The sequence below is a fragment of the Camelina sativa genome, chromosome 7 (assembly GCF_000633955.1).
Source record: "Camelina sativa cultivar DH55 chromosome 7, Cs, whole genome shotgun sequence".
Taxonomy (NCBI): domain Eukaryota; kingdom Viridiplantae; phylum Streptophyta; class Magnoliopsida; order Brassicales; family Brassicaceae; genus Camelina; species Camelina sativa.
Window position 1 is genome coordinate 21770814 of NC_025691.1, and position 16930 is coordinate 21787743.

The 16930-nt window shown below is 37.4% G+C and overlaps 1 protein-coding gene and 1 pseudogene across 1 annotated transcript; one reads left to right on the forward strand and one right to left on the reverse strand.

The window, feature by feature from the left end:
- On the reverse strand, window positions 707-1114 carry LOC104704833. Its single transcript, XM_010420860.1, has one exon. The coding sequence runs from the start codon at window positions 1112-1114 to the stop codon at window positions 707-709; it is 408 nt and encodes a 135-aa protein (XP_010419162.1).
- LOC104704834 lies at window positions 8692-9996 on the forward strand (annotated as a pseudogene).

A 16930-nucleotide genomic window follows, 5' to 3' on the forward strand; every position in this document is an offset into this window, starting at 1 on the left:
ATCTTAAGGTTTGACATTAAACAAGGTGGTTTTAATCATTGTCCCTAAAATGCATATGCAACAATCCTATATGAAGCAATCTAGACACAATCCTAATATGAAAATGCAACTACATGAACACTTTTTTTTTTTAATTTTTTAAAAAAATTTCAAATTTTTTTTTTTGGGTTTTTCAATGCACATAGATGCAGACTCAAATGAATAAAACTAGCATGCAAAATTTTGAAATAAAAAAAAATAAGAAAATAAAAGACAATGTTATATACATTCTAGGACCCTCTCCCAAACTTAAATTACACAGTCCCTGTGTAAATAAAAGTTTGAAAAAGGTTCCAAGAATCACACAAAATGAAATAAAACTAAATGCAATGTTATTTACAAAAGTTGGATGAATGTGGTACCTCATGGGTTGGTGAAGAAGGAGGTTTTAGCAGCCTCCATACTCGCCAACGTGTAACCAGGGTCGGGACCGGCTTCAGCAGGTGTCGGAATTCGCTCATCAGAGAGGTCAGTTATGCGCACGGACGACATGCTCAGACCAGCATCCGAGGGGTTGATCGGGTAAGTGCTCGTGTAGCTCATCGGGAACACTGAGGAGATAAAAGACTGAAAAAGAAGAAATGCTAGTTATATTTACACTACTGCCATTGGGACTTCCTCCCAAGAGAGCTTGTTTATAGTCGCTAAGCTTGACTATTGATTCTTATCAGACTGGTGCAGTATCGGTGAGGTACAGAGATGTCCCCACCTCTGTGCTCTCATTCGCCATGTATTTCTTCACTCTTTCCCCATTAACGGTAAACTCAGTCCCATCTTTCCCGACTAGGGTCACTGCTCCATAAGGCATAATCTCCTTAATTTCGAAGGGCCCTGACCATCTCGACTTGAGCTTCCCGGGGAACAGCCAAAGCTTCGAGTTGAATAGAAGGACTTTGTCTCCTGATCTTAAATCCTTATGTTGGATCTTTTTGTCATGAAAGACTTTGGTTCTTTCCTTGTAGATCCTTGAATTATCATAAGCCCCCAACCGTATCTCATCAAGTTCGTGGAGATCCATTACTCTCTTTTCTTGAGCAGTCTTTATGTCCAAATTCAGTAGCTTGGTCGCCCACATTGCTTTATATTCTACCTCGACCGGAAGGTGACAGTTTTTTCCATAAAGAAGCTGGAAAGGTGTCCGCCCAATCGGTGTTTTGTAGGCTGTCCAGTAGGCCCATAATACATCATCTAGCTTGAATGACCAATCCTTTTTTTGTGATTCCCACGATCCTGGCCAATATCGCTTTGATCTGTTTATTACTCACCTCCACTTGGTCGATGGTTTGCGGGTGGTAAGTTGTTGCGACCTTATGCTTGACTTCGTGCTTCTTTAACAAGCCGTCGAAAACTCTATTAATGAACTGGGTTCCTCCATCGCTGATTACTACTCTTGGGATTCCAAATCTTGGGAAAATAATGTTTTTGAACATCTTCAAAATGACCTTGTGGTCATTTGTCGGGTTGGCGATTGCTTCGACCCATTTTGAGACATAGTCGACTGCTAAAATCCTTAGGAATTCCCATGAAATCTATTCCCCAAACATCGAAAACTTCGACTTCTAAAATCGGCTGTTGAGGCATCTCATTCCTCCTACCGATGTTACCCATTTTTTGGCATGGATCACACTTGGTTATGAAGAGCTGTGTGTCCCTGAACATGGTCGGCCACCAGAGACCAGCTTGAAGTATCTTTTGGACGGTTTTGAAAGTAGCAAAATGACCTCCATAGTCGGACCCATGACAGTGCTCTAGTACCCCTCGGACTTCTTCTTCTGCTATACATCGTCTGAACATGCCATATGTCCCTTTTTTGTACAAGTAAGGCTCATCCCAGTAATAGATGTTGATGTCCCTGAAGAATTTCTTTTTTTTGTGAGCATCGTAATCCTTAGGAATTTCCCTGCAAACCATGTAGTTCATGAAGTCAGAGTACCAAGGTAGCCTAGCTGACTCGATTGCCATGAATTCGACCAACCCTGTTGACTTGGGGATCGAGTGAGCTATCGTGTGCCCGATCGTGTGGCTCATTTCTTCCAAGAAGTCGATGTGCATTAGCCTCTCTTCGGGCATCGAGTCATCTATTGGAAGTGGATCCTCAATTCTCATTCTAGACAAATGGTCTGCCACTTCGTTCTCGATTCCTTGCTTATCCAGAATTTCTATGTCGAATTCTTGCAGAAGAAGTATCCATCTGAGGAGCCTAGGTTTGGTGTCCTTTTTCGAGTAAATGTACCTTAAGGCAGCATTATCTGTGTAAACAACCACTTTCGATCCGACCAAGTAACTTTGGAATTTCTCAAACGCAAAAACTACAGCGAGGAGTACCTTTTCAGTTGTTGCATACCTTGTCTGGGCATCGTCCAAGGTTCTGCTGGCATAGTAAATCACATGGAGCTTTTTATCTATCCTTTGGCCAAGTACCGCCCCTACTGTGTAATCTGATGCGTCACACATTATCTCGAAAGGATAATCCCAATTAGGAGCTTGAACTTCCTTTATCTTGTCAAAGGCATCTAAACAATCCTTATCGATGATAAATTCTGCTTCCTTACAGAGGAGTCGCGTTAACGGCCTGGCGATCTTAGAGAAATCTTTAATAAATCTCCTGTAGAAACCTGCGTGACCTAGGAAACTTCTGACGTCTTTCACCGATTTAGGTGGTTGCAGTTGAACCATCACTTCTATCTTGGCCTTGTCAACTTCTATCCCCTTTTCTGAGATCTTGTGTCCTAAGACTATCCCCTCATGTACCATAAAGTGGCACTTTTCCCAGTTTAATACTAGGTTGGTTTATTCGCACCTTTGGAGCACCTTGCAAAGGTTTGAAAGACAAGACGAGAAAGAAGCTCCATATACTGAAAAGTCATCCATGAAAACCTCCACCATTTCTTCTATTAAATCCGAGAATATGGACGCCATGCATCTTAGGAAATTCGCGGGAGCGTTGCACAAATCGAAAGGCATCCTCTTATAGGCAAAAGAACCATAAGGGCAAGTGAAAGTCATTTTCTCCTGGTCGGCAGGGTGAATAGGTATTTGGAAAAATCCACTATACCCATCAAGAAAACAGTAGTATGGGTGGTTAGCAAGTCGTTCCAGCATCTGATCGATGAAAGGCAGGGGGAAATGATCCTTCCTGGAGGCTGAGTTTAGCTTCCTATAGTCAATACACATTCGATGACCTGTTATCGTCCTTGTGGGAATTAGCTCGTCTTTCTCTTTTTTGAAAATGGTGATTCCTCCTTTCTTCGGAACGCAGTGCACCGGGGACACCCAAGTGCTATCAAAGATGGGGTAGATAACTCGAGCATCGAGCAACTTCAGAATTTCCTTTTTCACCACTTCCTTCAGGTTTTGGGTTTAGCCGACGATGAGGTTCTACACTAGAATATGATTCATCCTCCAGGTTTATTCAATGGGTGCAGAGATCAGGGGATATACCCTTGATGTCATCAAGAGTGTAACATATTGCTCTTCAATAGTTTCTTAATCGAGTGCAAAGCCATTTCAGTTCTTTTTCAGGCAGGCTAGAATTGACGATAACAGGATAAGTTGAATTAGGTCCAAGAAAGCGTACTTTAGACCAGATGGAAGAGGTTTGAGTTCCACTTTAGGCGCCTTTGACTCGTACCAATCATCTGTGGTTCTCAGTTGCGGCTCGAAGTTGTGCTCGATCATCTTACCCGATGAGGCGATCGTGTTAACCACCAGGTTGGTGATTGGGTGGACTGGTGTTGAGCAACTACACGACATGACGTAGGAGGTGACTACTGACTTTTCCAAGCTTCAGTTTTCGAGCATTATCCCCTCTCTTTCAGCTTCCCTCATGTCTTCACTTAGCTCCAGTTCGATGACTTCCCGATATATATCAATCAGTTCCTTGTAGAGCTCTGTTTCTTGCTGTACGAATCCCTTCTTACTATCAATTGTCAGTGCTGTTTGTAAACAATCCCCGATTGCAATCTCCTCAAACGCCTCTTCACGCAGTTTTTCTAACTCCTCTATCCAGAAGGTTTGCCCTGCTATTGTGGGTTTTTTCATAGTTTCCCAAATGTCAAACTGCATAGTAAGGTCTTCCCCGAGCTTCAGATCGATCTTTCCATTCCTAACATCTATCATTGCCCTTGTGGTGGCTAAAAATGGTCGTCCTAAGATAAGCGGATCCCTTGGCTCCACATCCATCTCCAAAACCACGAAATCGGTTGGTACGTCAACTGACCCGACCTTGACTGGCAAGTCTTCCAATACTCCGCTTGGCAACCTTGTAGTTCGATCTGCTAGGACCAATTGGATGTCGGTGGGCTTGAATTTCTCGAATCCAAGACGTTTGGCTACAGTTAAAGGCATTAGGCTGACTGATGCCCCCAAATCGCAAAAACATCTTCCGAACTTCAAGGGTCCAATCGAGCAAGGTAAAGTAAACGACCCCGGGTCGCTCAGTTTCTTAGGTGCAGTAGTCCTCTGGATTATAGCACTGCATTCATGATTGAGTATGACCATCCCTTGCACTTGTTTGATCCGCTCCATCACCGCATCCTTCAGGAATTTCTGGTAAGGAGGTATACGGGTGAAAGCGTCAATTAGAGGCATGCGAAGTTCGAGTTCCTGCATCTGTTTCTCGAACAATGCCTTGTACTTCTCAAGAAGTTCCTTGCGAAATTGTCCAGGGAAAGGTGGCTTGTATGGTGGAGGGATGAATCTTCTTTCTTTCTGTTTCTCTCCTCCTAGTTTGTCTGCAGGAGGTGGAGTGACCGAGATGTCGACCCGATAATCTATCCGAGTAGTGTGGTCGGGTGCCGGGTCGGGTTGCTATGGAGAATGGTTTGGTGGTTAAGCAGGAGTGGGCGGTTCACGGAGATCCTCCCCATCTAAATCATTGCTGTCCTCAGTAATGTGCGGTGGTGTCGTCCGAGGTGGTTTTTGGCGTCCACTCTGTAGGGCTATGGCAAGCGCAGACTCCTGACTTTTGGAAGTTGAGGCCGATTTATCTGTAAGCACCTGGATGCGAGAGCCTAAGGCAACAAACTTGTTGTGTAGTTGCTTGAAATTGGTTAATAAACGGCAGGCAAGATCATCGAATCTTGTAGTTATTTGTACGGCATCGGTCTTCTGAGTTGACAGGACTTGGTGCATCAGTGAGAGAAAATCTAGCAATGAGGAATTTTATTAAGGTATTGGGCTGATAGTCTGATTAGTTGGGATGTAGGTCCTAGTCCTTGTTGTGTGACCACTTTGATTATAGATGTAGTTCATGTCCTCGAGCTGAGCATTCTCCCCATCTTTTTGTAAAAACTTTTCTTCCTCTGAGATGGCATGGACATGTTGCTGCTGGCTTAGGAGCTTATCCAACTTTTCATTGAGGGCTTTCATGTCCCTTTTGTACTTGGCATCTTCTTCTCTAGTAGATCGCATAGTGCGATCGTACTCCTCATTGTAATGCCCATCAGATTGAGCTAAGTTCTCAACGAGATCCCAACCTTTATCGACATCCTTGTTGAGGAAGTTACTATTGCTTGCAGTGTCCAGCAACATCCGTATTTTTGGGACGACTCCTCGATATAGTGTACTAAGCAATGAAGCATTGCTTAATCCATGATGAGGGCATCTGGTGGTGTATCCCTTGAAATGTTCCCAAGCTTCACTGAACGTCTCATTGTTTTTCTGAACAAAGCTGGAAATGTCATTTCGCAGTCTTGCGGTTCTGGAGTTGGAGAAGAATTTGGCTAGAAACGCCTTCTTGCATGCTTCCCAAGTGGTCCTGGACGCCTTGGGGAGTGATTTCTCCCAGATGTGTGCTTTGTCTCCCAAAGAGAATGGGAAAAGCCGGCGCTTGAATCCATTTTCACTAACTCCATTTATCTTGGTGAGGCTACAGAGCCTATCAAACTCATCCAAATGGTCCAATGGATCCTCAATTGGCAATCCATGAAACTTGTTGCTCTGTATCATCTGGATGAGACTACTCTTGATCTCAAAGTTGTTGTTTTGTGCAGCAGGTGGTACACTGTCATGTCTTTGAGTGTGAGTAGACAAGCAAACACGAATGTAAAAAAGTCAGTACCGAACCAAAATGGAAGATAGAACTTGATCTAGCAAGTGCTGAAATCCTAAACGTAGCAAATGAAATTTAACCAAATGGCAACGGCGCCAAATTGATAACAGGATTTTCACCCAGGGTATCAATTCCCTATGCAGTTGAAGTACAAAGGGTTATCAATCCAAATGGTTGTTATGCTAGCAGATAAGATACAATCAGAACTATGCAAGTCAAGCCAAGCAATAGTTGGGTTTGATCTAACAATCCTAAAATAAACAGAAGAAAGCAAATAAACAAGAACCACATGACCTAAGCACTCGATGCAAGCATTCGAGTACATGATCGGATGGGGTGATCGAGTAAACAAGATAGGCAAGAACAGCTCGAAGGTATACTCGAAGCAGGTGATCGTGTACATGTTCGGGTAAGGGATCGAGTTATGAATAAAATCTAAACAATCTAAATATAAAAGCTCCTAAGGATGGGGTAATCGACTCCTAAGTGTTCCTGACCAATATGGATGTCCTACATGCCTCAAGCAAATATTTCCTAGACAATGAATCTCTAAAATCTTGTTAAAACACTCTCGTGATAGAAACAATCAACCTTGATCACTCCCCTACCCAACTCTCGTTGGAGAAACATGATCAAGTAGGCAATACAAACCGATTCATTATTGTCAATAAACCCCTTACTCATCTAATCTCTTAGGCTAAGTGAGTAAATCTCTAGCATTGATTGATTCAAGCATTTCATCTACACCTCTCGATGGTAAAAAACCTTAGATCTAATCTCAACCTCTCGGTATGTTGATAGCATTAAGAACACCAANATGTTCGGGTAAGGGATCGAGTTATGAATAAAATCTAAACAATCTAAATATAAAAGCTCCTAAGGATGGGGTAATCGACTCCTAAGTGTTCCTGACCAATATGGATGTCCTACATGCCTCAAGCAAATATTCCCTAGACAATGAATCTCTAAAATCTTGTTAAAACACTCTCGTGATAGAAACAATCAACCTTAATCACTTCCCTACCCAACTCTCGTTGGAGAAACATGACCAAGCAGGCAATACAAACCGATTCATTATTGTCAATAAACCCCTTACTCATCTAATCTCTTAGGCTAAGTGAGTAAATCTCTAGCATTGATTGATTCAAGCATTTCATCTACACCTCTCGATGGTAAAACGCCTTAGATCTAATCTCAACCTCTCGGTCTGTTGATAGCATTAAGAACACCAATCTAGAAGGGAATTTATAAAACATAAATATAAAAGCTAAGACATCCTAACCGATCAAGAACACAAAATCATATATCCTATCCCTAGAAACTTTGTTTCACTACTCAGATCTCATTGCAGAAAAAACAAGAGTATAGATAAAAGAAAATTGCATTATATTAAAAATAGAGTAGAGTGGAAGAGTATAGAATCGAAAATGCAAAAAGAAATAAAATTAAATCCTAACAAAGTGTAAAAAGAGTTTTGAGTCGCTCAGTTTCTCTCCCAGAAGCTCTCGCTTTCTGTTCTGAGGGTCTGCGGCGTGCTATGGCAAGAGGAAGAAGAGGGGGGTTTATATATGGAAACCCATTTACCCTAGCTTCCCAGTCCTGCCCGAGGGTCTGCTCTATGGGGTGCACGAGGATGAGCTCGGGTTACTCTTCGGGTAGGCTCTCGGATTATTCTTTCTGTTCTTAGATCCTCCTCGATCGGGTTGGTGTTCGGACTGTTCTTCCTGCTCCATAGCTCCTTCGGGTACATGCTTGGATTCGAATTTGTTCCTCCCCATTTTTGGCTCCTAAGCACCTGTTTTCATCCAAAATATGCAAATGCAAGAATGCAACACCCTAAATGTGGATTCCTACAGTAAATGACCTAAAAGTGCTAAGGTTAGGGTAAAAACAATGCAAAATATGGACAAAAAGGGATGCTTAAAACATGTAAATTAGAGAGTTATCATTAGGGTTCTTTAATTTAATCCTCTCTCAAATTAGGGCTCTTTCAGGGTATAAAATCAGCACATATTTATTTGTTTCTAGCTATATTAATAAGCTAGCTGTTCTAAGTTCTGGAATTGATACTGCATTTTCTTGCAACTTCACAGACAAAGCCTACAAGAAGATATCACTTCTAGTTGTTTAAGGTTGTCAGTGCCCGGATGCTCTCTTAAGTTTAGAATTCTTCAATCTCAATGGGTGCCAAAAGATTTCGGACAGTGGAATCGAAGATATAACTAGCATATGTCTGAAGCTAAAAGTTTTCTCTATCTACTGGAATGTGAGGTAGTATTCTGTCTGACTCGTTGGTTTCACACTTCTTGATTTTACAACATCAGACAAGCCTAATTCTAGATATAATGTTTGACAGAGTGACCGATGCTGGCATTAGACATCTAGTGAAAAATTGTAGACATATCATTGATTTGAACCTAAGTGGCTGCAAGGTATCTTTGTATATATCCTAGGAGTTTTATTCCTGATGGATTGTTGTGATTATGGCAGTGTCTTACACACATGGTTATCCCTTTCTCTTTGATGTTCTCTGTTTGTATTAAGTGAAAGATATGTTTTGGATGTGCACTAATTGATGCAGAGCCTAACGGACAAAAAGTATGGGGCTAGTAGCTGAAAGTTATCAAGAACTAGAGTCGCTGAATATCACCAGGTAAGTTGAAAATGCTACATTGTGATAGACCATAACATTCTTGGATAATGTCATTCTTCGTTTGTTGATTGTCTATCAAGGTGGAAGCATGATTTCTTTACATTTTTATTAAAGGCTTATGGTATTTGCTTTGTCTTGCTTGTGGTTCTTTGATGATGCTCGTCTCTTGGGTCACTGAACTCGCTGAAGCTCCTAAAACTGATCTTGATTTCTGGAAACTCTGTTCCCGGTAAAGGTTCTAACTTTCATTACCGGTGTTGCTTGATAAATTGTCTTGCTTTTGGTGTTTCGAAAGGGCTTAGTCTGATTAGTTCTTTGAGTTTGAATTTTGGAACCTGAATTTGTGCAGTAATCCTTTGACTCATCATTTTTGTTATAGATTAGGTGTGTTAGTAGTACTGATGTAATTGTGTGATGATGGTATTTTGACTGTTCAGGTAGCTTTGGCGCATACGATTGGACATGTAGCCGCAACAGTGAGTATGTCGAAAGTCGCAGTGTCCTTCACACACATCATCAAAAGCAGTGAACCAGCCTTTAGCGTTCTCACCTCAAGCCTCTTCTTAGGCGAGGCATTCCCTCTACCTGTTTACCTCCCTCTCTTACCCATTATTGGAGGTTGTGCTCTTGCTGCTGTCACCGAGCTCAACTTCAATATGATCGGTAATCAAAAAAAAATATTTGTTGCTTTGGATTTAGAAAGGTGGTGTTATTGGATGATTAGTGTTTTGACCACATATTTTTACAAAGTTCTTTTGTATTTTTGTGCTTCTACCACATATTTTTACAAGTTTTTTTGTATGTTTAATAATTAATTAAATGCAATATTTTTCCATGTTTATAAAATCTTAAATGTTTAAACATTTATACTACTTCTATTCTATTTTAAATTTTTAAATTTCAAAAAAACAATATTTTCAAAATTAAGAGACTCAATATTATATCCTACCATTGGAGGAGAAAAAATTAATTAAGAGATCAAAGGTTCTTATTTTCAAAACAGTACAAAATTAATTCATAAAAAAGTTCAAATAGTACATAAGACCCGCAAAATTAAAACTTTCCATTGGCCTTGCTCTAAGAGACCAGGATGACAATGTTGTGTTGCATAGCAGGAGAGCTCTAATGTTCAGGACAAGCATAAAGCTCAGTTCAAAGGGCTCATGTGGGCTATTGAGAGTATGAGAAGTCACATGATTGAAAATGTGATTTTTGGATTACAGGATCAGGTTTTGGAAGTGGTGGTTACTAAACCTTCATTGTGGGAGGTTGGTAGAGTTATGGGGTCTCTTAAAAACAGTAAATTCTTTTTGGAGAACTCATTTTGAAACAAAGGGACTCTTATGATAACACAAAGTGTAACTCAGGAGTGTAGGCTTCAGTCGTATGTGGCAAATGATCACAAGTGGCTACATCACTTGTTTGCGGAAGAAAAGAGATTGTCCTCTGGTTGAATCTTAGTTTTTGGTTTTTATGGCTTGAGTAGAGTAGCCATTCTTTTGTATATGTCTTCACTGGAGTATGGTGAGACTTAAGAGTAGAGGTTTGATTTTTTGGCCAAGTAATGGGTGCAGATCGTTAAGAACTTTAATGTCTGTGTATTGTAAATAGGTCGTTAATACCTTCATAAGTTCATATCAATATAATTCCAGTTGACAAAAAAAAAAGTCAGATACGATGATCTTAATATCTAAAGAGAAAAACGACTAGTAATAATGTTATTATCAGCCCCCACCTAAATAAATAAGTATAAGAAATTCTTCATTAGGATACTGCAAACTAGGATCAATCATTGTTAAGAATGTATATAAAATATTAGTAATTGTCCCGCGCTACGGGAGTTAGATGGTGGGTTTTTTTGTATTATTTTGGTATTTTGTTTTTTGGTCATGTGGTTTTTAAATTTTGGGTGAGCTTAAGTTGTATGTATTTTTTAATTTGTTTTTTTTTTCCCTTATGTTTTATCTGGTAGTATAATTTACTTCAATTTTCATACGTAATAAATGGAAAGCATGTTGTTTATTAATTTTGTTTTCTTTAAAATATAGAATTAGAATTATAGTTTTTATTGGAGTAGTTGGTCTCTCGATTATGTCCGTAGTTCTGGTTGATGAAAATTAGTTGTTATTTTGTGCTTGGATTGTTATTTGCTTTTATTATGTGGTTGTAGGATATCGTATAATTATTTTCTTATGTATTTAGTTACCTGTGCAAGTTAGTTTGTTCTCAATAATTGTGAGGTTGGATTGAATAGGTAGTTGGGTTTTTTGTAAAATGTTTGAAATTAACAGTTGTTTACATTTTTTTTTCGCTGTGTTTTTTTTTTTTTTGGTTTCAGCTGTTGGGCCTTATTTTCTGTAGGCCTTAAAATACAGTTTGTTTGTTGGGGCTTCTGTGGTTTGTTTATTGAGTTGTGTATGGTTCTGTTCCCTTTTGAGAATATCTGGTCTGTTGAACGGTTAGCAGATAAGCCATTTCTCCGATGTAGAGTAGAGTTTTAGCTTTCGAATTGGTTGAGTTGTTTTTTGAGAAGAACCCAACAATGGTTTACAAATCTATCTACTATCATATTCTCTCTGCTTAACTGTATTTTGTTATCTGAGGTTATTGAAACAAATAAAGCTTCATAGAATTGTTGAAATGCAAAATCATTGTCCTTTGCCAATTTTTTCCGAAATCAAAAGTGAGATGCCGATCTGGATTCCTTAGTTACTTTTCAGAAGTCATCGGAAGTTTTTTTAAGTCCCGATCTTTTTGACGACGAACCAGATAACTCCAATCTCGGGTGTCACTGCGAGCGACTTTATCAACTCGATTTCGTTCCAGGTAAAGTTCGGAGTAGGAGTAAATCTACAGCTTTTATTGACTCGGGTTATTAACTAAATCTATCTTCACTTTGTTTGTTCCACCGGGGCAGCAAGATAAGTCGTATCTTACGAACATAGTTGTAGAAAAATATGGTTAAGGGAGATGACGAAATAAGTGTGCATGAGTATTAAAAAACGATTTGGAGAAACCCTATCACTACCTATCAGCAAACTCTGCAGTTGTTGTTACGTCTCCGTCTGAATAAAATTTGGTCCCAGACGTGGCATTCAAGTAGAGTTCACCTAGACAGAAACTTTTGGTTAGTTGTCATGGAAGTTTAAGATGGCATAAAAGAAGGAAACTGAATGAATGAGGGAAACAAATTGACTTACCTCCAAATAACTTTGGGTTTATATTAGTAGCCAACAATATATGTAAGCCCCACCCTCTTTGTCCCTAAAAACCTTCTCCAGTGAAGTTACGTGATCGTCAAAAGCACTTAGTCGCACATTCTCCCCGCTTTCATAAAAGAATACATGTGTTAAAGCAATAAAGAGGGTTAATGTAAGAACCATATTGAGCACTGACGAAAAGAGTTGTAAGTCGGTGAGGGTCAAACCTTTCAAGACATAGGACTACTAACATCCTCTCCAAGGTTTGTGTCATTCCATTTCGATAAGCTTTTACATCTAGTGTGCAACGAAACAACAAAAAGGAAGAGTAAACCATAAGGGAAGAAATTTAAATTTGATTAAAATAACAACACCGCAAATTTAGATTTGAAACAAACATTGAATACACAAGCCTTTAAAATTACGAAGAACAAATGTACGGTTTTTTTTTTTTGTAAAAGGAGCCAACTCATGGCCGATCCAATATGGGACGAAACTTTAAGCGATCAACTTAATATTGGAAACGGGAAATAGTGAAAGAGTTTAAACTTCAACATACCTGGAAGATCTGTATTGGTGTTGGCAAGAGAAACCAACTCGGCATGAGTACGGAACCTGAAAAACTCTTTTGGAAAAATACCAAACGACTCGTCAAAAACAGTGGTTGATATGAAACGTATTGAGAACGGGAAATCGGTAAGCTTATTTTGAGAACATATTAGACAGGGAATAATAATAGATTGGGCCTTGAAAGAAATCAAAAACTGGGCTTTGAAAGACATAAGAAACAAATCCAAACGAATATGGGCTGTGTCGAAAATTTGAGTTTATTAAACAGAAAAAATAGCTGACGTGGTGAGTAAAGCCAACTTTATATATATAGATAAGTAAGTGGGTTAAGACAGAAAATAATAAGGAACACACAAAAAAAAGCAGCTAAATACAATGTAAGAATGTATAAAAGTAAGATGGCAACTGCGATGAACAAAAACCAAACCAACAAGAACAGCTTTCTTTCTTCTTTTTCTTTTTTTGTATTGACAAAAGCAAACCGATGAAAGGATTTCTAACGGATCATTCCTGGGTCCTCTGTCATTGTACCAACTTTACTTTTTTAATTATGTAATCAAAATATATTTATACATTTAAGTCTTTAACTAGAGAGAATGTAAACTGAATTGAATTAGGTGGCAGAAATAATGTCTGATGACCAATAGAATATAGGAGAAAATAGTATGACATGAATGGAACTTGGTAATATCATATGCCACGGTAGGGTTGACGTACAGCTCTAATCTCTTGCAATTTTCCCCTTAATATTAGATTTTGCGTTCAATTTAGAATTACAACGCATATCAAACAACGGTTCCAATATATGTTACAGATGACCTAATACAATTATTTGAGAATGATCCATTACGTGCGAAGTGGTGTCTAGATGTAGTTTTTAGACATACCGGAGTTGAACCGGTGAGACTTTTGAAATCAAAACTATTCATTCAATCAGTAGATTATCAAATGTTAACTGTCATGTTATCGTAATTTTTCATATTATTGATATTTTTCTTCTAACTACTAAAATACACTCTTTAAAAGAATTATGAGTATTTTTCAGGCACATGTGATTCTTTTCGGACCATAAATCTCAGGACTTCGTTTTCACTTTTCACAAATGAAAGTTGTATAAGTATCATGACTACTAGGTTTGGTATTCGTGCTACCTTGCGGGATTGTTTTTCATTTTATTTATTTTAAAAGTATTTTGTTTTGTGTTTTCTGAAAAACTATTTTTTGTATTTTGTTTGTAATTAAAAATTATTATTAATATAGTTTATGACAAAGATCATTGCTCATATTGTTGTTTTCAGTTTCTTTTGTCATTATTTTTGTTGCTGCATATTTTTGTTTGTTATCATCACTTTCAAAACCATTAAATGTGTCTTACCGAGTTAAACATTTTATTATGTAAACATCGACTACATAAAATTTTGATTACTATGATCAATCTGCTATCAAAATGGAATTAACGCATACCAATTATACAATTATTTATATTTCATTTTATACCCCAGCGGATCAGTTCCATTTAACTTAATTTATAATTTTATATTTATACATTAATTTCATCTAATTTGTATTAAACATAGACTTGGTATCTATAATATATTTTATAAAAACTACCCTATGTTTTTTCCTCTTTTTCTCTAAACTAACTCTTTTTGTTGGTAAAAAGATAGTTCTATATATTTTTGCTATTAAATTAAAATACATATTTACTCTTTAAAAAATCTCTATTTAAATTTTCGTGATTTGATATTAACATTTGAAAAAAAGAAAAAAAATATCAGGTAGTTTTCAAAAAAATGATTGTAGATACATTTATTCAAAAACTCTCCTTGTTTAAAGTTTTAGTTACTCATATATTTTGTAAGAAAATTTAGAATGAAGAATTTCAATTTTGGAATTAAAAGATAGATTTCAATTTCATCAAGGCAATTAAATTTTGACGTTATGTAGACTTCATTTAGGAAGGAGCATCTTAGAATGTGCATTAGATATTTAAAAAGGCCGATTCCTAATTGCAATTCACAGGGTTGGTTTGAGACTACCCACAAAAGACAACATATAAACTTTTAGAAAACAACAACATTTAGAGATAATAGATCTAGGTCTCACTTATTCGTCGAATAATTTATGAAAACACTTGACATTTGCGCTGTTGTAGAAGAAGATGCATCATTCTCCAGAAGCACTTCCCTTGCACAAATCAGAGCCTCCACTATCTCGGGCCTTATCGGCATTTTGTACTTATCCATTTCTCTTGGTTTTTACCAATAAAATTCCCAAGTGTGCTTAAAATTTATATGTGATAATTGATTCACCATCAGTGACGTCTTGTACTCATCTAACTCTCTATTTATCTCTCAAATGCTTCTTTGAAACGATGATGTCTAAACTTTTCAAGCTGGAGAAGCTTCCTTGAACTGTTCAAAGCTCAAAAATTGCCTTCTCATCGAAAATAAAGAAGGGAGTTTCGAAGGTGTTAAGAAACAATTAAAGCATCCTTGGACTTCTACTCAAAAGAGTAATTGAATCAGGGCTATAGACTTAAAAACCTCGAGGGTTCCAATCTCAAAACCCCTTACGCCGCCACAGCTTCAGCAAATCCACCGACGTCTCCACCGTCGAAGTGAAGCAAGTGTTAGGTATGGTTCTCAAATTGGGCTTTATTCAAATGTGATTTATTACCAAGTTTGGTGTTGTCGTAAATTGTGTTTTGACAAAAGTCTTTCTTCTTAAAAGACCAAGTCAAAATCGACGGTTTTGCTCTCTGTTGGTTGTAACGGGCAGAGAGATCAGAGATGGCTAAAATCTCTAATAGGAGGACCTCCTAAGGAGGTTAGATTTTGTGCCTAAAAAAATAAGAGTCCAACCTTCAATTTCATTATGGAAAAGAACTTCTTCTCTTTTCTACTTCTTCGTCTCCTCCGTCTTCTTCTTCTAATTTCTGATTTGTGAGTTGAGAGTTTCATCTCTTTTGAATTGTGTGCGCAGTTCAATTGAGATCAGAGTAAATCCTCAAGTGAGACGTCTTGGTTATCTTGCACCGGGATTAGCTGGTTTTTCGCTCAAGTGCAGTAGATTCCAAACGGCTCTGCAACTTAAGCTTCTTTGTTCTTTCTTGTTTTTTTTCTGAGTCTGATTTTGATTCCAACAACAAGTCTCTGATTTGTTTAATTAAATTATGGATTCCTTTGAGTTCGATATACTCTCCTTTTTATTATTTATCAAAGATTTTATGAGCTCGATTTTGTGTACTTATTGACAATCTCAAACACCTTATTCTAGTTATTTAGATCTCGCGTTTTGCAACCTCTCTTTTTTAATTGCAACGATCATGATTCTTAAGGTTAGATAGAGAGAGAGAGTGAATAAAGAGAATGAAGTGGAAGAAAAAAAAATCTTAGGTGTATTAATCGAAATGTTTTAATTGGCTAACCATTTTAAGTGATGTATCAACACCAACTTCAATGTTGAGGTTAATGTGTCACACCAGAAATGTAACTCATCTTTGTTTTATTATATTGATTTTTTATATCAATCATAATACAATCTAAAAGTATTTTTGTTGGTGATATTTAATATAGGTGTTTTAAAAAAAATTATAATTAATTGATTCTAAATGTTTGAAAGAGGGGTTATTACTTATTAGTGTTTATGGTTTATGGAGATAGTGTAACGTTCTATTTCTATAGATACGTTACAACTGAAAAAGTAAGAACAGGTGATAAAAATGTTTATTTTGGATAGGCATCATCACACTAAGTACGTTGATATCTATATAATTGCGGTTTAATCCTTCTGGAAAAACCTGACATAATCAAACGTCTACATCATTCATCACTAGTTGGAATGGATTCTCGTGCCTCAATACTCTCTGGCACTGGGACTCGATATTATGGCGGTTACAATATCGGTCAAATTTTCGAAGAGTGTAAAATAACAAAACTATCGTGACTAAATATTATTGTATTAACTATTCATTTCAAGCGCGGTTACAGATTTTATTGTTATTATTAATGTTAGTTAATACTCCACAAATTAAATAGCATTTTTTTGAATTGATTTTTGAAATCATCAGGAACTTATTGCTTTTGTACTAGAATGACATGCAAAAATTAATTATTTAAGTTTGAATTGTGTACTAAATACAGGTACCAAAATATCTATATCATCAGAAAAATACGATCAGACTCAACTTGAAATCTATAATCCTTTTTTAAAAGAATACTTTAATTGGTTTAGACTGATATTATACGTTTAGATTTCTTATTCGTTAATGATAAAATTATATCCTTTGAAATATAAGTAGAGAACAAAAAAAGCAAAAAAAAAAAAAAAGAAGAGAACAAATTTCTTTAAACATGTAATAAAAAATTTGTATGTTTAATTGTTTATAACTGATGTGGTGATATATAACATGGT